Raw genomic sequence first — 22,132 nt, forward strand, 5'->3', positions numbered from 1 at the left:
TTATGTAGATAATATGTAACTAATAAGAATGAACAGGAAAACGCTGAAAAATTAACAGGATCTTTCTGTATTGTGAGTATGCAATTCCTGCTGATGGTAAAAGAAAAGAGATTCGGTAACTGAAGGGATCTCATTGGCCTAAACACTGCACGTGTCCTCATGTTTCCTAATGGATCATTTTGCACAGTAGTTACAGTTCTAAAAATGTCATGCAATTATGATTTTTTTTTAGAAAACAAATAATGCAGCTTCATTTCAAAAATTGCTTTATTTTCCTTTACTAATTGTTCATCAGTTGATAATGGCTTCTCAAACTTTAGTGTACTTAGCTCTTAAGAAGTAAATGACTTATAAAATATTTCAGGCTATACTTTAATGAATGTTTTTAAATCACAGAAGGATTCATTATTCAGATATTTATTGAGTTTCCAGCACATGAGCAGTACTTTATAACAGTCTCTGAGGACCTCAAAGGTGAGCTCCCAACCCCTCAGGAAGCTTGGGTTTTATATGGTACAGGGAAAGATGGTACAGGTGGTCTTTTTGCAGCCTGACTTATCACGTCCTAATATTTTGCCAAGTCAGCTTATATTTTCTGTATCAGGATTTCTTGTGTCATAAATATGATTATTTCAGCTTAAAATAAAGCTTTGGAAAGCACAATACACTTCCTCAGAGAACTGGCTTACAAAATGTTCCCCTAAATGATCTATGAACCATAACTGAAAGCCCCAAACAATATTTTATCCTTAAAGCAGCTTCTTAGATGTAAAGAAATGACTTGCTTGCTGTTGATTTGTCCCACTAGGCTAGCTGTTATCAGCCCACAGTGGGGATTAGAGGCCTCCAGGATGGTTGCTGAAATCCTGTGGAACAGGCAGTGCTCCAGGACCTGCTCCTTGCGTATCTACCACGCGCACATTCAAGCATATGTTTTTGGACTTTCCTCTGATCACTCGCCTCTCTACTGCTCATTGTTTCCTCTCTTAAAAATTGCTGAAGACAAATTTGAGGCCTGCCAGTTCACCCCTTCAGTACAGTTTCTGATGTAAGCCATCTTTGTATCTCTGATTGATTGGCTGGCCAGTAATATTCAGAACAACTCTTTGATAAGAAGCCAGTGATTGACAGTGTTTATTACGGGTTGCACATGATAGCCACAATCATTGGTAATAATCTAAGTGCCCAACAGGAGGAGTTGGTTATATGAATCATTACTCCTCCAATCAGCAGAATTCTGTGTGACTACAACAGAGGTCCTTTAATCAGAGCTCTTAGACTAGCCACAAATCCTATATATTTGAAATCATTGGGACTTTTTTTAAATCACGGAAGAGCTTGGTTACTTCCCAGTGCTCTTTTTGCCAGGATAAGGGATTTCCTCCTGGGAAAGTAGTTTGGGCACTGCCCAGCTGTATCTCTGGGACTCTGTGAATCTCCTGTCCCTATCTGGAGTGTGTTTGGTGACTTACTTGCTGTGAGGGAACTTGGCCTGGCCCTTGAAGGATGGTTAGACAATTTAGATGGTCAGAGGAGAGAAGAAAGGTCTAAGGCAAAAGTGTGAAGATATGAGTACATACGGTGTGTTTACCAAGTGGGAAGTAAGACCGTCATTGATTCAGTAAAGCTGGATCTCCCATGTGCCAGACACTGTGCTAGGAACCCAGAAGACAGTGGTGGAGGGGGTGGGCCCAGGCCTGTCTTCGGGAGCTCATGTTGTGGCAGAGCTGAAAATGCACCAAGAAATAGGGACAAATCTGTTTGGAATATACGTATTTCCATGTATAGCTATATCTCCAAATATATAGATTTAACATATATATTCCAAGTATATGTAAATATAGTGTATAATTATATCTCTCTAAATATATTTGGAAATATACTTGCAAATGCATTTGGAAAAGGGGGTCAAGGTGTAGACGATTTCAAAGGCTAGATTCCAGATTTCAGTCCTCAGCCTATGAGAAACAGGCAGTGCTTTACAGCTTTTGAACAAAGAAGTAATAGGACAAAAGTGCTTTTTAGGAAGACCAATATGCTGTCCATAAGAAAGCTACACTGGCAGAGGAGAAAGACAAGAAATTAGGAGACAAAGCCACAGACTCTTCCTTTCAACCAATATCTGCTGTATACCCAGTTTGTTTCCTTAATAGATGTTGCTGGTGTGCCAGCCTTGGACAGTCCCTGCACTAGGCACTGGGTGGACAAAGGTGGACAAGAGAGGCCTGGCCCTCTCCACTTGGACTGGATATTCTGGTTTGGAAGATCGGCAGTAGATGTGTGCAGCTGACACATGCCCTGAAAAAAATAATGAGGAAGGGGAGAAGACCTGCTTTAGAGTGGAGGCCTAAGGCAGGAGAAGGAGTCAGCCATGCCAAGCAGAGGGACTAGCAGTTCAGGAGAAAGAACAGCATGTGCAGATGCCCTGTGGCCACAGAGAAGCCTTGAGGCAGGGGGAGAGCTCAGCCACGGGTTTGGAAAGGCAGGAAGGATCCAGAAGATGCCTAGTACTGTTGGTCATCAGAAAGTCTGGGTTTTTTTCTGAGAGCAGGCAGAAGCAAACCAGTGTTTGAGGGCTGTTGGTCAGGCTGCTGTCTGGCAGGAGATGAGAGGGTCGGGTGTTAGAAGCAGGGAGACCCGTTAGGAGGTTGTTGCAGTCCTCCAGACCATGCTTGGCTGACTCAGGAGTAAGGACTGGGAGTGGCTGGCACCAGTGGGAATAAAGAAGGAAGAGCAGGCTGGGCACGGTGGCTCACGTCTGTAATTCCAGCACTTCGGGAGGCTGATGCGGGAGGATCACTTGAGGCCAGGAGTTCAAGACCAGCCTGAGCAACATGGCGAAACTCTGTCTCTACAAAAAATTTTCAGATTAGCAGGGCATGGTGGCGTGTGCCTGTAGCTACTGGGGAAGCCGAGATGGGAGGATCGCTTGAGCCTGGGAGGTCGAGGCTGCAGTGAGCCAAGATTGTGCTACTCCACTCCAGCCTGGGCAACAGAGCAAGACTCTGTCTCAAAAAAATAGCAATAATGATTATAGAGAACCAGAAAAGAAGAAGGAAGACCAACACATGGAGTGCAGGCAGATCAGGACGAGAGAACTCAATGTCTGATAGGTGGATGGATGTGGAGAGTGGGACAACCAAACCTCAAGGCCACATTTTCCAGGCTTAGCGACCACATGGACCTCAGTGTCCTCACTGCAAATGCTTAGCACATGCCATTTCCTTTACTCCTTTCTCTTTATTAGCAGCTCTGAACAAGAGAGGCCTGGCCTGGCCCCTAAAAGACCTTCAGAGGTCTTTTGGAATCTAGAGATTAATAACACTAGTTGAGCTTTTTCTATGCGCAACTTGCAAGGTGCTTTATAGACAATGTTTTCTTATACATGGCTTAGAGCAGTCCCTTAACAAGTCCCGCTCTTGTTATCTCTGTACCCCAGATGAGGAATCTGGAGCTCAGCAAGATTAACTTCCCAGAGTCACAGGGTTTACCCATGGCAGGATCTTGGTTAGAGCAGGGATCAGTCTCACTCAGAAGCAATCATCTTGAACCACACCGCAGCCTCCCCTGACCCGTGAGTATCCCAGAATAGTTTCAAGTCTCCCCTACCTCTCAAAGCCATTGCTCTAGGATTGACCAGCTGCAACACACCTTTGTTGGAAGCTTCAGTCAGGGCCTGTGCCCCAGGCCAGACCCTTCCTGTACCCTGTACCTACGGGAACTGAAGACTGCCATCTAGTGGCCATTGCCTTCTTTTTTCTTTTGCTGTTAAAAGAAAGGAAAACGGAGTTCCCACATAAAAGACAGGCCTGCATATTTATAGTATCACACCCTGTAAACAGGAAACTTCTCAGTCTTAGAGAAGGAGCCCAGCAACATAAACAGCATATTGCCAATGAGTTCCCCCATCCATTCAACAAACACTTAAATACACACACACACATTCTACTGGAATGTAGGCTCCCTGAGACAGGAATTTCTTTTGTCTGTATTGCTAATGAACCTGGAGAGCTTAGAGCAGTGGCATTTGCACAGCAGACATGCAACAAATATTTATTGAGTGTGGAATGAATGAATGCCTGACATTTAGTATATCTTTACTATATACCAGACACTTGACATGTACATTTTCTCATTTAGTCCTAATGATAACTCAAGAGATAGAGACCATTAGCATGTCCAGTCCTCAGATGTGGAGACTGAGGCACAGAGAGGATAGGAAGCTTGCCAGCTTTAGGGAGAACTAGCTTTGACCCAGGTTTTCTGACATTAGATACCGTTGTGTTCCCTCCTTTCGAGGGAACCACTGGCCAGTTCCCTCCCATGTTCTGCCTTTATTGAGTGGAAGGCTCCCTTCCCAAAGTGTTGAGACAGAGGCCATCAGTGGAGGGAATGGCACTAGCTAACTCTGGCTGTGTGACTTCCAGTGTCCCTGAACCTCAGGTTCCTCATTGAGTAAAGGAGGAGACTAAGTTAGGACCCCTGCCTTCCCTTCCAGCGTCATCATTCTGCTGTTCCTGTGACTCCCAGGGAGCGGATGTGAGTAGAAGAGAGAGGACCACTTGTTGCTAGGCAACCAGCACCCACCTCACCCATGTTGCCATGGTGATGATGAAGTTGGGCTGATGGGATTACCAGCTCCTTCTAATTGCATATGAGCGCTCAGGTTTCTGTCTCTTTCTTGCCTGCTTCCTTGCTCTGACTTTCTCATTCTTCTGGGAACTGTAGAGAGATTTCCCCCTCTCCTCCATCTGCAGCCTCCCTGAGGCAGCCTTAGTGCAATGGAAAGCAACTGGGAATGGAGCCTGTCTGTGTGTCTGAATAGCTGTGTGACCTTGGGCAGGTTACCCAGCTTCTCTGGGCCTTTCTTTTCTCATTTGGAAAATGAAGGTGTTGGAACAGTGATCCCTGTCTAAGGTTCTTCCCCGCTCTCAAATCCTTTGATGCCTAGGGAGCATGTCAGGGGAGCAGACCACACTGTTACTAGGCAACCAGCAGGCACCCTGCCCAAGTTGCCTTGGTGACTGGATGCTGGAGGGGAAGGGAGTAGCTGCTGCAGCTAATTGCTTAATTATTTATGAGTGCCTCAAGTCCTTCTTGTTGTTTTCATTGCTAGGGGCTGTGGGGTCACCTTCTCTTCCTCTCTTCTGCCACCCCAAGTCGTCTGTGTTGCGTGTCATGCAGTGGGAGAGCACGTTGGTCCGGACCTCAAGCTACCCACGTTCTAGTCCCGCCTCTGTCATTTCCTAGAGCTGTGGCCTCGGGTAAGTCACCTCACCTCTCTGGGCCTCAGTTTCCTCATTTGTAAAGTGATGTGTTTGCTTAGATGATTGCTGAATCCCCTTTCTACCTTGAAATTCTAGTTCCTGCCGTCCAGTTCCCAGATGAGGGAAATTTCCCTAATTTATTATCTTCTAAGAATGATTCTGAAGAGCAATAAAAATAATTAAGTCTCTTACATATTTCAAATAGGAAAGGAATGAAGATTGTGCCCATTGTTCCCTCCTTAGCCATTTTGTATTATCTCTTTTATTAATCTTAAGGTCATTTAAATTTTATCTATTCATATATACCACCTACTTCCAAAAGAAATTTGAGGGATTCAGTGTAAGGTGCATATATGCTATTAGGTCTTTAAAATAGAAGTAGGAATAAATATAAAAATAGTGATGCTTCTTCATTGGCTAATATTGGTGGTGTGATTGAGCACCAAATGTAATTATGAGCGGCCTGGAAGCCAAAGCAAAAAGAGAGAAAGGTATATAATTGCTATTCAGTAAAGAAAAACTGCCAGACTGTTCCTAGTTCTAAATTCTGGAGGGAATTTTTTCATGTGGTACACATTCCTTTTACAGAAACTGCAGATAAAAATTCTTGACTAGCCCTTTTTTTGCTGAGGATATTGTTAAAGGACATAAGGAAGGAGCTAAACTTGACAGTTTGACTAGTTTTAATCATTAGAAAGCAAAACTTCCTCTCTACCCATGCCTTGGAATTTTATATAGATATGTGTCACTTCGTAAATATAAATTTTCAGAATCAACCATTATTTATAAATCAGCTATATATAAATTCATGTAACCACTTTGCAAAGCAATTTGGCAATGTGTATCAAATTTTTAAATGCAGCCAACAATTCTTCTCCAAACTTATTTTGAGATTAGCTTGTGCAGATGAAGAAAGACATAAATATAAAAATACTTATGGTAGGATTATTTATATAAGAAAATGTCTAGAAACCACATAAATGTTGGAGGCTAGTGAATTAAATTATATTACTTCTTTACAATGAATTACTTTGCAGCCCTTAAGATAAAGTAGATCTATATGTTTTGATATGGAAAAATCTTCAAGGATATAATGTTAAGTAAAATAAGGTGCAGTATTGGTATTGAATGCTTCTATTTCAGTTATAAAAAAAATACAGATTTATAACTTAATTAATCTAGATATATGCTTGCATGTGCATACTTGCATTTTTCTGGAAGGAAACTGTTGCCAGTGGTTTCCTCTGGGAATGAAGATTGATAGTCTCGGGAGGGAGGGAGACCTACCAGTCACAGCTTGTTTTTACTATGTGGACTTGTTAGTGTTCCATGTAGAGAGGCAGGAGAGTCTGGCAGTTGAAAGTCTAGACTCTGGAGTGGGAATACCTATGTTCAAATCCCAGCTCTCCCACTTACTAGCTCTGTGACCTTGGGGTTATCTTATGTCTGTTCCTCATCTGTAAAATGGGTTAATAGTATCTTCCTCATTGGCTTATTGTAAGGATTAAATGAGTTATTAAGGGTAAAGTGCTCAGAGTAGTTTAAACAATGCCATATACCACCCTTCTTGGAAAAATGAAAGGAGATATTAATAGCAACAAGATAAATGCATCTAACCAAAAGCACTCTCCTCCGTTTTAGTGTTGGACAGATTTAATAAAATCTGTCATTGCTTCGTATGTTGTATAGAAGCTAAATTTAAAGCACGGGTCACAAAGCAGCAGTCTTGTTTTTTTTTATTGTCACTTTGTGTGACCTTGATTACCTTTTAGGGAGGGCATCTACTCTGGGATTCATGACAGTCTGTTATGATGCTGTGAAGTCCCTGAACTCGTCTTGTTTTGTAGCTCTTCCATCCCAGCGAATGCTCAAGGCATGAACAGAACACATGCTAGGCCAGGTAGAAAGTCAGTGAGGAGATGGAACCCTATGCCCTTCACTGCTCAAGGCCAGAGAGGAACTATCTAGAAATTCAAGTGTAAAGAGGATGTCCATGTTGGTTGCGACATGTGTGTTCACATGCCTCATGCCTTTGCTTTTCTTTTGAAAAAGAAAGTGACAGAGACCTGGGGAGAGGCAGTGTTAGGAGGGTCCCTCCTACTTTGGGCTCAGGAATCTCACCGCCTAAGGGACTTCCTGAGTGCTCAGAGGTACAGGAAGCAGAGCGCTGTGTTCAGAGCTGCCCACTTTCCTCCTTCCTACTCGCAGGTGCTTTAGGGCAGATCTGGATACTTCAGCTGATTTTGGGAAATGTTCTCTGAAGGTAGCCACACGTTAAGCCGGCTTGAGGCCCTCACTGTGGTCACATGGTAGCTCCAGAGGTTGGGATGGGGGCTCTGGCCCCTTCAAATCAGCGGAGTTCGGAAGTATGCTCTCACTAAAAGGAATGCAAAGCCCACCTGCTCCAGCCTCATGCCCCAGTCAGTGGTTCTCCTGTTCATTCTTCTGTCTCGCCCTTTGTTCTGTACTCGCGGGCACTGGAGTCTCTTTATCCATTTGGCCATCGGTTCCCCTCTCCATCTATCTGTCACACCCAACTGTGCTTCCATCTGCCCTCCATCCCTCCTTCCCTCCTCCTGCCATCTGCCAGCCTTCCCTCCATCCTTTTGACTGCTGGTATGTCTGTCCATCCCTCCTTCCCTTGCACCACGTGGGTCTGGAGCTCCATCCCCTGGCCCATCCATCCCTCCATCTGTCCCTAGCCTGCCGCTCCATCCCGCTGCCCTTTTGCATGGCTGCAGAGCCCGCCCGCAGACCGTTCCCAGGTCCCTCTCACCCCCGTGGGCCCTCTAGTCCGTCCCCGGCCGCCACTCCAGGCCGGGCCGTCGGTCCCCTACGCGGGTCCCGCGCCTGTACGGGATCGGCCCTCCATCCCTTCGTGGGCCTGTCTTTGTTCGGCGGCCCCGGCCCGGTCGTGCCTCCCACGGCCCCTACGCGCGGCTCCCAGGCCCTGAAGGCTGCGAGCGGCTGGCGGCAGGCAGCGGGCCCGGGGCGGGGCGGGGCGGGGCGCGCGGGGCGGCGCGGGGCGGGGTGGGGCGGGGCGGGGCGGGGCGGGGGCCGGGGGTGACTCAGGCGCGCTCGCCCCGCGGTCCGCGCGTCCGCCGGCCTGGCAGGCGGGGCGGAGAAAATGGCGCTGCCCCCGGCCGCCGCGCCCCCCGCCGGGGCCCGGGAGCCGCAGGGGTCCCGCGCAGCCGCCGCCGCCGCCGCCCCCGAGCCGCCGCTCGGCCTGCAGCAGCTGTCGGCGCTGCACCCCGAGCCGGGCGCGGTCCCTCTGCACTCGCCCTGGACCTTCTGGCTCGACAGGTGAGGGGGCGCGGGGCTTGCTGCGCACGGCCCCGACCCGGGTCCTGCTGCCACCGCCGCTTTGTCTCGGCGCGGCCCTTCGCCCCGGCCCCGCTCCGCTGCGGTGCAGACCCCGGCCCCGCCGCGCGTCCGCCTGCGCGTCCCGGGACTCGCCCCGCCGGGTCGGAAGCCAGCTTCGGGCCGCGCCGGGCGGCTGTTGGGCGGCCTCGCCTCCGGGCCGGGGGAGGACCGCGCAGCCCGAAAAGTTTCGGCAACACTTTCTACCCCTTGTTCCCTTCCGAGCGGAACGCGGCGTGCTGGCCGGGCCGTGGGAGAGGGTGGGCGAGCTGGGTGGGGGTGGCTGCGTCCCCACTGCAGGGAGAGGGCTGTCCTGCTTACCCCGCGGGGCGCCTGGGAGCTCAGGACACGACCTCAGCTGTGACAGCGCTCGGAAAAGTTGCCCATCCCTTGGGAGGTGTGCGGCGGTGCAATGATTACTGCAAGTCGGGCGCCCCCACCCCGTGTCCGGCCGCTGCTGCCGTGGACTCCTCTTCCAGTTCTTCCTCATCCACTGGGCAGGTATTTCCTGAACACGTACGGTGGAGCCACACACCTGCTATGCGGTGGAGATTCAGTAATGAACAGCAGCTCACCTTGTCAGGAAGGGGGTGAATTATGGCTTTCTCAGGGTACAACCCAGGTGCCATCTTTTCAGAAAGGCCCCCTGACTACCGTATCTAAGATAGAAACCTTGCTCCATCGTTTTGTATTCTCCTGCCCTTCCTTCTTTTTCTTCCTAATGCTTAATGCAGCCGGATTCTATTATATATGAATTTGTTTACTTTCCATCTGTCTCCCCAGCTCCTCAACACTTCCCTCAGTTAAGGATAAAAGAGCAGTGGCTTTTTGTGTTTGGACATTTTGGACCTAGAACTGTGCCTGGTCTCTAGTAAGAATACCAGAAATTGTTGATGAATGAATACACGAATGAATGCAAAGCCCCTTCTTAGTGTCTGCCCTGCAGTGGGTGCCCAATGATGACACCTCAAGGTTGTCCCAAGAGCATTTGGAAATTTTGATGAAACCGTGTCTGCTCTAAGTGTTAGGAAGAAATGTGTGACTGTTCTGAGAAGTTTGCTTGGTACACACAAACGTAGTTTGAAAAGGCTTTGCGTAAAATGATTGCTAGATTTTTTTTAAAAAGTGGTATCTTTTTTTGGTGGAGATAATCTCGTTTCTTTTTTCCTTTTGGGTTCTTATAACACCCGTCTATAAGAATTGTCACTTGCTGCCATTTTCTTTGCCGGAGACCCAAAAAAGTTGAGGGTGGGGGAGATGGAGTGAGTCTTTCAAAACATTTTCACTTTCATTATGGGATGTGAAGAGAGCGTTATACTGTCATAACAGGAGTGCTTTTGGCAGACGTTAGCAGAATGAAATCATGTGTCTGTTTTCATAGGTGTGCTGCAACTGTGCTATTGTTACCTGGTATCTGTTTTCAAGGTGTTAAACCTGGACCTGTGGTCTAAATTATGAATACTGCAGACTGGTGGAAACAGTATCAAGAGAGTTTCTTTTTAACAGGTCTAAAATTAGTTTACATTTAGGAACAACACTTTTAAGGACTCGTCTAAAATATCAATACTACCGATAACGCAGTCTTTTAAGACTAGTAGCTTAAGATTATAGTAACTTTAATGAAGACACAAACTATATCTTACTATTGATTTACACATTTTTGTTCTCTGAAGGTCGATCATCAAATGAAACACATTATTGCCACAGTGTCCAGATCTTTAATAGAAATGGCTGTTAATTTAGAAATTATAATGAGTTCCAATATTGTACATATGAATTCATTTTGCCCGATCAATCATCTCATAATTTTTATTGAACTTTTTCTACTTCTCTGGGAATCCATTACCTTTATGTAAGGTGCCCCTCTCTCCCTTGAGGTTATGAACACATTGTGTTCTAGAAGTTCATTAGTAACTTTTCCCCCCAGGTAAGCAACATTCTAGAGACTGGTGAGGTGGTCAGGAGAGCCCTCCAAGGCAGCCTTCCCTGCAGCATAGCCAGTGTCCACCTGGCAGGAGGACATTCGTTTTTGAGTTCCATAGCATGCAAAGGCCTCTTGCTACTTAAAACTCTCCTTTGGCATCCTACCTTCTGGCCTGTCCTACCTTCCAGCCTACTGTGTGCTGATGAGCAAGTCACCTAGCTGCGCCAAGCCTCACTTTCATTGTAAAATGGGATAGTCATAGGCTATATCTCACGGGGTGGTTCTGAGGATTAAATGAGAGACATGATGTGCAACACCTAACAGGTGCCAGCTGGTATAAGGAGCTTCCTAAGTGTAAACTACTAATACTGTCATTACCATGCTCCCCAGCTACCAACCCCTCCCCATTCCCACACCCCAACAAACAGTCTCTGGAGCAGCTTGTCTGAATTCCATGTTGGGAAGCCAGAAACCTAAATTCATTCCCCCCACTGGATGAGTTGGAGAACTACTCAGTAAAGTTATTAGTATTTTTAATAGTCAGCTCCAATAAGTCCTTATTTGGTTAAAAAATTAGACTGTATGGCTAAGGATTTCAGCATTTGAGGGAGGTAATTTTAGATTGGGGGTACAGGCTGAAGAGTTTTTCTCCCCTTTTCTGGATATTTAAAACTATCCTGTCTTGATTCTTGGAAGCCACTCTGGGTTATATGTCTCTAACTGCTTCCTTTTGATCTTATGGTGACCCCCTTCCCTCTGAGTTTTTTTCCCACAAGACTCAGGCCTCAGGCCTCTTCTTTGCTCCATTTACACCAGGAGTCTCGTCCAGTCACAGTGCTTTCACGTCCACCTGAATTTTGGTGGCTCCCAAAACCTTACACTCTTAGATCCAGTGCTCCTTCCCCTTTGTCTCCATGGATGTCCAGTGTAATACACAACCAGACTCAACGTGTACTGAACTACCTCCTCAACTGCCTTCCCAAACTTGCTTCCTTCTATCTGTGTCTCAGATAAGAGCAGTTAAGAGCAAGTCTATCCTTGCAGTTGCCCGGCCCAAAAATCTTGGAGTCATCTGTAACCACCTCCCACCCCCGTCCCCAGAGCAAAAGCCAGCGGGCTTACAGTAACCCATAAAGCTTTGCAGCTCTTCCTGCCCCACCCAGGATCCTTGTCTCCCTTGTCACTCTCCCTCCTGCCATGCCCTTTCTGCTCATCAGTCCCCTCGCTCTTTCGCCATCATCCCAAGCAGGGACCTTAGCCACTGACGCCCCCTACTGCATGGAGTGCTCTCGCCTCCATCAGTGCTTGCCCTGCTCTTTGCTGTCCTTCAGGCCTCTGCTCACATGTCACCTTCTCAGACCTTCATATTAGTCTGTTCTCACACTGCTACGAAGAGTTACCCAAGACTTGGTAACTTATAAAGGAAAGAGGTTTAGTTGACTCACAGTTCCACATTGCTGTGGAGGCCTCAGGAAACTTACGATCATGGTGGAAGCCAAAGGAGAAGCAGGCACCTTCTTCACAGGGCAGCAGGACCAAGTGAGTGCAAGCAGGGGACATGCCAGAAGCTTATAAAGTCATCAGATCTCATGAGACTCACTCACTATTATGAAAACAGTGTGGGGGAAGCCACCCCTATGATCCAGTTACCTCCACCTGATCCTGCCCTTGACAGATGTGGGGATTATGGAGATCACAATTCAAGATGAGATTTTGGGTGGAGACACATCCAAACCATCTTATGTTCCCTGACCACTGTTATGAAATGGCACAAGCGACCTGACACACACACCCCGAGCCCCTGACCCTGTTTTATTTTCTCCATAGCATTACCACAATTGGCTTATCTTCTCCCACTAGGATGTAAACTTCATGAGGGTAGAGTTTTCGTCCCAGATGCCTTATCCTTAGCTCCTGGGTTGGAGCCTAGCACAAGTCAGCCTGCACTGAATACCATGAACAGGGTGCTGTTGAATTCTGCCTGCAGCGACTTCACCTTCTTCTGTGGTGGCTCCATTACTCTGCTAATCATTTGCAAGTCTCCACCTCCAGCCTTCAGCTCTCTTCTGAGTTCTGGACACATATCTGAAAGCTCAGGAAGTCCACAGGCACTTGAAATGCAGTACTGATTCTTCAGTGACTGAGCCGATTTCTCTCCATTCTCTTTCTTTTCTGCTGACCACGTGTTGGTTAACCATCCCACCATTCAGTTTTTCAGAATTGGAATTTCCATTTGATCCTTGAATCTTCTTTCTCTCAAGCACCCTACTCCACCCAGTTGTGTATCGCATACTGTTAATTCCCCTGGGAAAACTTGCTCCAAGTCTGAGCCATTTTCCCCTCTCCATGCCCTCTCTCTGTGGGTTCTGGCTGTGTCTAATTCCAGTTACCTCCTAGCTGGCTCTTAGCTTCCTGCCTGCTCCCAAGCTCTGCCCCTCTCCAGGCATCCTCCTCTTGGGCTGGCATGGTTAGCCTCCTAAACATACACCTTGTTTTATTCCAAAACTCCTTCGCCATGTGCTTCTGCCATGGCAGCGGATTTTTACTTTATGTCTCTTACCACCTAAGAGGGCCTCTGCTGTGAGGTTATGTGATCCAGACAGTAGGGATTCTGGATCTCCACCACCACTTCTACCAGAGCAGCTTTGAGAGGTGGTGAAGTGGTGGTTGGTTTGTTTTTAGAAGTGGGCCCCTTTAGGCTGGATGTGGTAGTTCATCCGTGCGGTCGCAGCACTGTAGGAGGCTGAGGAGGGAGAATCTCCTGAGGCCAGGAGTTTGAGACCAGCCTAGGCAACAATAGAGACGAGCAATACCTTGTCTCTATTAAAAAAAAATTAGCCAGGCACGGTGGCAAGAACCCGTAGTCCCAGCTACTTGGGAGGCTGAGGCTGGAGGATCCTTTAAGCCTACGCATTTGCTTGAGCCTGAATTTGAGGATTTGGTGAACTATGGTCATATCACTACACTCCAGCCTAGTTGACAGAGTGAGACCTGGCCTTTACAAATACATATGTATGTACATACATATATATATATAAAAAGACCCCTTTAGTTTCAGTAAAAGATTCCCTACCTTTTTTTTTTTTAAGGAAAACTGTGGACTTACAGATTATGGTATACATTCATATATTGCTTTTTAGAAGTGGAACCCACCTCTTAAAATATATAAATATATGTATAAATATATATAAATATGTATATATATAAAAATGTGTGTGTGTGTGTGTGTGTGTATATATATATATTTTTTTTTTTTAGATAGGCTCTCTCTGTTCCCGAGGCTGGAGTGCAGTGGTGCAAGTATGGCTCACTGTAGCTTCTATCTCCTGGGCTTAAGCAATCCCTCCACCTCAGCCTCCCAAGTAGCTGGGACAACAGGCATGTGCCACTACACCCAGCTAATTTTTGTATTTTTTGTAGAGACAGGATCTCACTATGTTGCCCAGGCTGGTCTCAAACTCTTGGGCTCACATAATTATCCCACCTCAGCCTCCCAAAGTGCTGGGATTAGAGGCGCCCTGCCCAGACCCACCTCTTCTTTAACCTTATCACCTACCACTCTTCAGCTCTGCAGTACCACTCAGTCTGTTCACTCTTCCTGGTCACATCAGACTACTGGCCCTTTCCTTGGATGGATCTAACTGCCTCATATCTGTGACTCTGGGGAGTGCACATTACGGTGCCTGGTGCACAGTAGGTGCTGAGTGAGTATTTGCAGACTTTTTTTTTTTTTCTTCTCATTAGAAAGGTGAACCATCATATACAACTGGCACCAACTCCACCCAATCATGGTTTAGCTCCACCAAGCCTGTGTTTCTCAAAGTATATTCCCTTATCCACCCATCAGAATCACCTGGCTGTGCTTGTTACAGTACAGGCTTCCCACTCTCCCCCAGACCTACTTATTCAGACCTCAGTGGTGAAAGGTAGATTTGTAACAAATGCTATAGCTATCCAAACTTGAGAGTTACCGCTCTATGTATTGATCATATCAATTGAGTGTATTATTTACCAGTCACCATTCCAGGTTATAAGATTGCAAACATGACTACACCTTGGGCCTTGTCCTCGCAGGAGGGATATCTCACATGCTGAATGTTTCAGTAGTATCAATGAAGAATTCTGAGAGGTGTTGAGTTCTAGAGGGACCAAAGGGTGCAGTACTTCAAAATACATTTCAATGGTGTGGTCCATAATAACAAATCTGATATGGGAAGGTAGGGCCTAGCTTGACAAAAGGGACCCCCAAAGTCATCCTTATTCATTGAGTTGCCTCCTGGGACTAGGTTGGGGAGGAGACTGGATGGAAGGGCCATGACTGACAGGTGGAGAGTGGCTGGCATCTGAACTCTTCTTGTCTTTTTCCCACTCTTGCCCTCCTGAACCTGTAGGCTCTAAATGGCCCAAGATTTTACTTTTTGTGAGGGGTAAAGGTCCTCTGAGAAATCTGGCAGGGCAAGGCGCTGACGTAAGAGTACTTCCAGCCTTTTCACCTCAGGTCAGTGGTTGCTTCTTGCAGAAAGGTGTGAGGACCTTTCACATCGACACTCAGAAAAATTTCTGGTCCTTACCTGGCACTAGCTGCTCAAAAACATTTCTGCTTTTAATGTTACAGAGACCATTAACTTACTTCCAAACCCAGGGCACGTGGCAACCATTTAGTGATCTGTCATGGGAATGGTTCACAGCTTGGTCTTTCTGAATTTTGTTGTAAACTCTAACACTGTTGTACTGCTCCAACCATCCTCTGTGTACTAAAGGATTAATATATCTCAAGAAAAGAGCCCCAGTTGCTACTGTCAAAGAGCTGTAAGATAGACTAGGAATGACCATAGGAAAGCAGGGAGAAATCAAAATCAAATAAACGTACAGAAATAAAACCTTTAAATGATGTAGATATTTTCAGTAAATGCATTATTAACTGTCAGTAATAGGGCTTGGGCCATTTTTGTATGCGACTCTTGATCAGACAGGAAGCTGGTGTAGCCACAAGCCACAGATCTATCTAAAAGTGATTAAAATGAAATCATCTTTAATGGAGTGAATGGCATACGAGGGGCATACTTAATCATGTAACTGGGCTGTGCAAATTTTCCCTCTGACAGCTGAGCCCGATATTGTAAATCCAACAGGAAGACTAGCATTTAGAAGTTATAGCTCTGCCTTTAAAGTCTTCCCCTTTAAGGTGGGTTCTCTTGGCTGAAACGAAATTATCTCTCATGTAAGATGAAATATGGTCATCACTGGTTTTTTCAGCAAACATTTGTTGTGTGCCTGTGTATTGGGCATGTGTATCCAGTAATTGGATATACTGTACCACTTACTGTTTCAGACAGTTTTTCCCACTTTAACTTGTTAATATGAACTACAGTTTACTCATTTGTGTTAAGCACTGGACTGGATACTGTACATAATTATCCACAAAATGTTCACATTATTGAAGTAGGATATATCAGCAACATTTTACAGATGAGAAAAATGAGGCCCAGAGAAGTAACTTGCCTGAGGTCACACAGCAATATAGAACAGAAACAGGATTTGAATTAGGGCTGTATGACTCCAAGCCCTGGTGTCCCTAACCCCACTGCACACTGCTTTCTTGTGAACGTGAACACAGATGGGACACAATTCTCTCATATCCTAAAATATGGGAGCTGGACAGGACTTAAGAGGTTATCTGGCTCTACCTCTTAATTTTACAAATAAGGAAACCAAGAGCCAGTTTCATGGGAGATGATTAAGCCAAGGACTCCCTGCTTCAGAATTTGCTGAGAAAAGAAGAGAGGCCTTGCCTGAAAACCCGTATTTAAGTGCTTTTACAGAACTGTCCTTCACATTTAAGGATAACTTCTTCTTGATGTCTTTGGGTGATGACAAATGCGTTTGTGACAATAGTGATTTTACATTTGTCTTGTGATGCTGTAGTTCATTAGATTTTACTTTCCAAGTTAGCATTTCTTATGGTAACTTGATTTAGATGACATAGGCCAGCATGTCTCAAACTCTAATGTACATACAAATCACCTAGGATTTAGCAGGTCTCATGGGGACCTGAAGACTGCCACTCTAATAAGCTCCCAGGTGATGCTACCCATTGCCTGGTTGCACTTTGAGTGGCAAAGATGCAGGCAGGGTTCGAAGAAACCTTTTTAGCTTCTTTGCTTTTTAAGAAGCATCTCTGGGTATACATATGGATTGCAAGTGGTGCTATGGCCTGATAAAAGATAGCCAGCTAATGATTAAGATAATTTCCTTAGGTATTTACAGAGGCATCTGTCCCCATGAACTTTCTTAATGAGCTTAGGCTGCAGCAATTATATCCTTAAAAGTGGGGTTTAATGGGGAAGGCATATTTGGGAAGTCTGAATGGAGGATTGTAAGCTGCAGACAGCGGGGGCCATGCTTGGTGCAGTGTGTTTATGACGGTGCCAGGCTGAATATTGGTCATGTAGGAGCTTTTTAGTTTAGGCTAATGACTAAGGGCGTAGTTGTCAGGTAACCTTTGGTGCAAGTCCCACATCTGCCACTAACCAGTGGTGTATATTTGGGCAAGTTACCTTACCACCTTCAGACTTAGTTTGCTTAGCTTTAAAGTGGCGTTGCAACTATTATTTACCTAAGGTGTTTTAATGAGGATAAAAGGAGATCATGTATGCATGTACAGCATGATATGTGGTCTTTCAGTTATTGGCGGCCCAGCATTTCTGGAATAAGAAAAAGGATAAAATGCTTTCAAGCACTTCACTTCTTCCTGGATTGTGTTATTTATGTTACATTTGGGGATATTTTTATTGCCAGGGATTCTAGTGGCATCTAGCCCTCTCCTGCACCTCTGCCTCTGTGCTTTGCCAGCAGTGTGGCTAGATGTATGGTGGGCAGGCAAGAATGACAGGCAGGAACAGTTGGTGGGCCTAAGGAGGGATATGACATAAGATGTGCTATGGGACACCTATGCTGACAATGACTGCTCAGTTATTATTGGGAGTCAGCCTAGTTTAAGGGGAAGGTCATGGGCCTCAGAGCCAGATAGACCAGGAGAAGAACCTAGTCCTGCTACTTAAAAACAAGTTCACTGAGCCTCAGTTTCATCATCTGTGAAGTGGGGATAATAAAACCAACCTGACAGGATTGCTGTAAGAATTAGACATAATATCTGCAAAACCCATTCATATAATAAATGCTTAATAAAAGGGAGCCATTATTACATTAATATTATTAAATAAACAGGAAACCCCTGGTGGAACTATTCAAATTCTTAACCTGATCCATCAAGGGGCATTTATTGTTCCATTGCTGTGTTCTCAGCTCTAGCTATATACCATGGGAGGGCGGCGTATGATTCAGAAAATTCCAAACCAGGGTCCTGATTCCTGGGTTCTGTGATTTTCCACAGCTCTGCCTGTATCTTCTACTAGGAATGGTCATTATCAGCATGTATAGTCCTCTCTCAGCTTTCTTTCCCACCTCCTCCCTCCCAGGAGAATAAAAACATTTGAACATTGTTTCTTTGCCTTTGGGAGCCTGGGGAATTCCGAGAGGAGGGGTGTTAGTTCTAAAACATAAACTATGGGAAAAGGCCTTTTTCTAGAATGTTCACCATTGTATCCCCAGCGGCCATAAAAGGTGTGCAAAACATTTTTGTTGATTAAATAAATGTTAAAGCCCCTGAGACTATTTGTTACATATTGCCAGGAGAGTTTCTTTACGTGGGCACCATGGACTTTCTGGCCAGGGCAATTCTCTCTTGTGAGGGCTGTCCCGTGCACTGTAGGATGTTCAGCAGCAGCGTTGGCTTCTACCCATGACATGCCAGTAGCACATCCTCAGTTGTGACAACCAAAAATGTCTTCAGATATTGCCAAATCTCTTCTGGGGTGCGACATCACCCTCAGATGAGCACCCCTGGTCTGTGGAGACAGGGTTTGGACCAGGAGTCTATTGGGAAGGGAAGGTTTATAACATGAATGAAAGAAAAAGATTTTTAAATCTATGAGAATATACTGTATATATGATACCAGTAAAAATGTTTCCTTCCTTGACATCCATTACAAACATTTACCTTCAGCTGCTATAAGTGTCTACTCAGGTGACAGGGAAGAGAGGTGTGGCTGCTGGCTGCCCAGGCTGCAGCGTTGCCATGAACAGCTTGCACTGCTACTTTAAGAAACAGTAACCGTAGGCCTGGTGCGGTGGCTGACGCCTGTAATCCTAGCACTTTGGGAGGCTGAGACAGGTGGATCACGAGGTCAGGAGACCAAGACCATCCTGGTCAATATGGTGAAACCCCGTCTCTACTAAAAATACAAAAAAAAAAAAAAAATAGCCAGGTGTAGTGGCAGGAGCCTGTAGTCCCAGCTACTCGGGAGACTGAGGCAGGAGAATGGCATGAACCCGGGAGGCGGAGCTTGAAGTGAGCCGAGTGCCACTGCACTCCAGCCTGGGCGACAGAGCGAGACTCCATCTCAAAAAAAAAAAAAAAAAAAAAAAAGAAAAGAAACAGTAACCGTAGATGATACAGCTGCAGTTGAATTTTGAATCAGCAAGTCCAGTACAGACTGACCTGTTTACAGGGCAGATCGTTTAAAAATCTCGGGTTATTTGCTCTTCTGAAATTGATTCTGTGGATATGGCCCAATTTTGCTTGTTAAACAAGTATGAAGTTCAGGCATGAGGTTTAGGCACATTGGTGTTTTTCGGTGACTGTTGGAATCACATTTGACTCACAAAAGGACGCCTTGCCTTCTGCTGGCCAGCCAAGTACTTACTACCATTAGTACTTTCGACAACACTGTTTTATTACTTTGAAGCCTGAATATTCAGAAAGGTGCCCAGCAGCTGGAAAGAATCTTTAAGATCACAGAATCACCCTCCCCCATGAAGAAATTAGGAAACTGAGTTTCTTTGGAGCCTAATATATCTCCTTTCTTTTCTTTTCTTTTTTTTTTTTTTTTTTTTTTTTGAGATGGAGTTTTGCTCTTGTTGCCGAGGCTGGAGTTCAGTGGCACAATCTTGGCTCACTGCAACCTCTACCTCCCAGGTTCAAATGATTCTCCTGCCTCAGACTCCTGAGTAGCTGGGATTACAGGCGTGCACCACCAGGTCCAGCTATTTTTTGTATTTTTGGTAGAGATGGCGTTTCATCGTGTTAGCCAAGCTGATCTCAAATTCCTGACCTCAAGTGATCCAACTGCCTCAGCCTCCCAGAGTGCAGGGATTACAGGCATGAACCACTGCGTGCAGCCCATACCTCCTTTCAAAACTGAGGGGACCTATGTAACTTGCTACAATTATCTCCTGCACTGGAATACGAGTAAAAGACCAGACTGTGGAGACAGAGGCATTTAAAAAGAACCATATAAAGAACCATATATAGTAAATTTTCATCAGTGATTTTTATTTTTCTGTCTAGGTTAAATGGTATTATCCTCACATTGTATTTGGTTAAAATTGACATCATACTATATGAAGCAACATTCAAATTATACTCATTCTAAACCGTTTCAAATTGAAGTGAACTTTAAAAATTAGTTAAAAAAATTTTTTTTTGAATATACAGTTTTTTGAATGAAAAAAAAAATACAAAGTATATTTCCTCCCTTTGCCCCTAGAATCCCACCCCCCAACACACACAGAGGCAAGAAGCCTTGTGTATACTCTCCTGTGTGCTTTGGGGGATCCAGGAATGTGTTTACTGGGCATATGTAGCAGAGCAGTCAGTTAAAGGAAGAAAAGTTGTATTTTAATGTTAAAATGATAGATTTTTCATGCTAACAGTCTATTCAGAAAAAGTTGAGTTTAAAAATTTTTTTCCCCTCATTTAAAAAATAATTAAAGCTGAAAAAGACATAAAATCTATGTTAAATAGCCAACTTAGTATCTATCCAAGTTGATACTTCAGTAACTACAGCCCAGTCAATCCATGTGGACTGATGTATTTCATCAGGGGCCCAGGCATGAACTGTCATTAGCAAGGTATTGATTGAGTACTTCATTCTTTGCCACACTCTTAGACATAGTTATTTTAGGCTTAAAGTCTGACAACAACAAAATGCAGTCATGGTGTTTAATGTGGATTTGCTTTTCTAAAACAATGTCCAGCAAATTGAGTTGTAAATTCAGTGCTTTACGGTAGATTTCTTTATGGGACCACACCTTCCCAGTGCAGGTCCCTTGTTTTCCCCCAAACTAGTCCGTGATTGTGCTTCCTTAGTGACCTTCTGATAAGGAAGCGGTATTCAGAATTGCATTTTTTGTTTTTTTCAGACAGAGCCTCACTCTGTCACCCAGGCTGGAGTGCAGTGGCCCGACCTCGGCGCACTGCAACCTCCACCTCCTGGGTTCAAGTGATTCTCATGTCTCAGCCTCCCAAGTAGCTGGGACTGCAGGTGAGCACCACCACTTCCGGCTACTTTTTGTATTAATATTGTTAGTAGAAGTGGGCTTTCACTGTGTTGGCCTTGCTGGTCTCAACTCCTGTCCTCAAGTGATTTACCTGCCTCAGCCTCCCAAAGTACTTGGATTATAGTCATGGGCCACTGCGGCTGGCCATAAATGCATTTTTGATATTGAGGTTCGACTCTTAGGGAACATTCACTGGTTCATAGTTCAAAGACTGTAGTCCTTGCTGTGCTTATCCTAACCCGGGCATGGGCCTTTGGCTTTGCCTCCACCTCTGAGCTCCTGTGAGTTTTGTCTCTAGTGTGCAGCAGTTTAGCAACTGTCCAGGAAGTACAACATACTGAGGGTCCTTGGGGGCAGTGTCTCTGGGGTCAGTGTCTGGTAAAGAGCATTGCTTTTATAGATTCCAGATCCCAGTGGGTCAGCTGTGATTGAGGTACTTTATCCTCTCAGCAAGCTTCTTATTTCTCACCAACAACCAGATGCAGGCTTTCATGCATTATTTGTGTGATGAAACATAAGCTTAGGCTGATATAATTGTACCCCAACATTTTTGAGCGTGAACTGCTAATTCAATATAGAGAGAAAGAAAAGGTGGCAGGAATTGAGAGTCTTGAACTCCTAAGGTTTGATGGGACTGGTCATTTTACCATCCCAGGCAATGGTGCTTGGTAAAACCAGTTAAATTGCAGTGTTTCTGGTGACTAAACCTGTAGTATGTTGCCATCTAGTGGAACATATAGCAAACTAAAGATTAATGCAGTCTGACCATAAAGTTCCCCTGAGCTAATTAAATCAGCCAGAGAAAAGAACTGAAAGTATTTTCTAAAGGCAAGTGTTTTGGTAACATGCAAATTCATATGAAACCAGAATTGACTTTTCTTAAAGTAGGCAAATGGTCACTCTGTTTCTCAAGAGTGCTTGAATACCACCCAGTTACTAACAAGTTTTCAAACATATCACCAGGCCAGGACACTGCATTTTCATTGTCATCTGTACAATATACAGTTTCTCTTCTAAAGTCCTGGAGAAAATGCTTGGTTATCAGTAGGTTATTTTGGTATGTTTTAAAATGTGATTTTAAGATGTCCATTCCCTTTCTTATTAATACATACTTATCCTTTTTTTCTATTAAATTTCCAAGAATAAATCTGCAGATTTTTAGGAGAAGCAAACACATGAC

At 45.0% G+C, this 22,132-nt stretch overlaps 1 protein-coding gene across 5 annotated transcripts in view; it reads left to right on the forward strand.

Annotated features, from left to right (window-relative positions):
- EIF4E3 (eukaryotic translation initiation factor 4E family member 3) overlaps positions 1-22,132 on the forward strand; it is a 73,664-nt gene that overhangs the window by 20,529 nt on the left and 31,003 nt on the right. For 3 of the 5 annotated variants that reach the window (XM_007984986.3, XM_073009929.1, XM_007984987.3), the window contains exon 2: positions 5,117-5,264. Coding sequence is in view for 2 of the 5 variants with exons in the window: in XM_007984983.3 (XP_007983174.1) it covers positions 8,395-8,570 (176 nt within the window). In the remaining 3 variants the exon portion in view is untranslated. Of the gene's footprint in view, positions 1-5,116; positions 5,265-8,359; positions 8,571-8,926; positions 9,129-22,132 lie in introns of those variants that run through there. The other 2 variants (XM_007984983.3, XM_073009928.1) reach the window with 2 other exon arrangements.

Source organism: Chlorocebus sabaeus, chromosome 22 (assembly GCF_047675955.1).
Source record: "Chlorocebus sabaeus isolate Y175 chromosome 22, mChlSab1.0.hap1, whole genome shotgun sequence".
Lineage (NCBI taxonomy): Eukaryota > Metazoa > Chordata > Mammalia > Primates > Cercopithecidae > Chlorocebus > Chlorocebus sabaeus.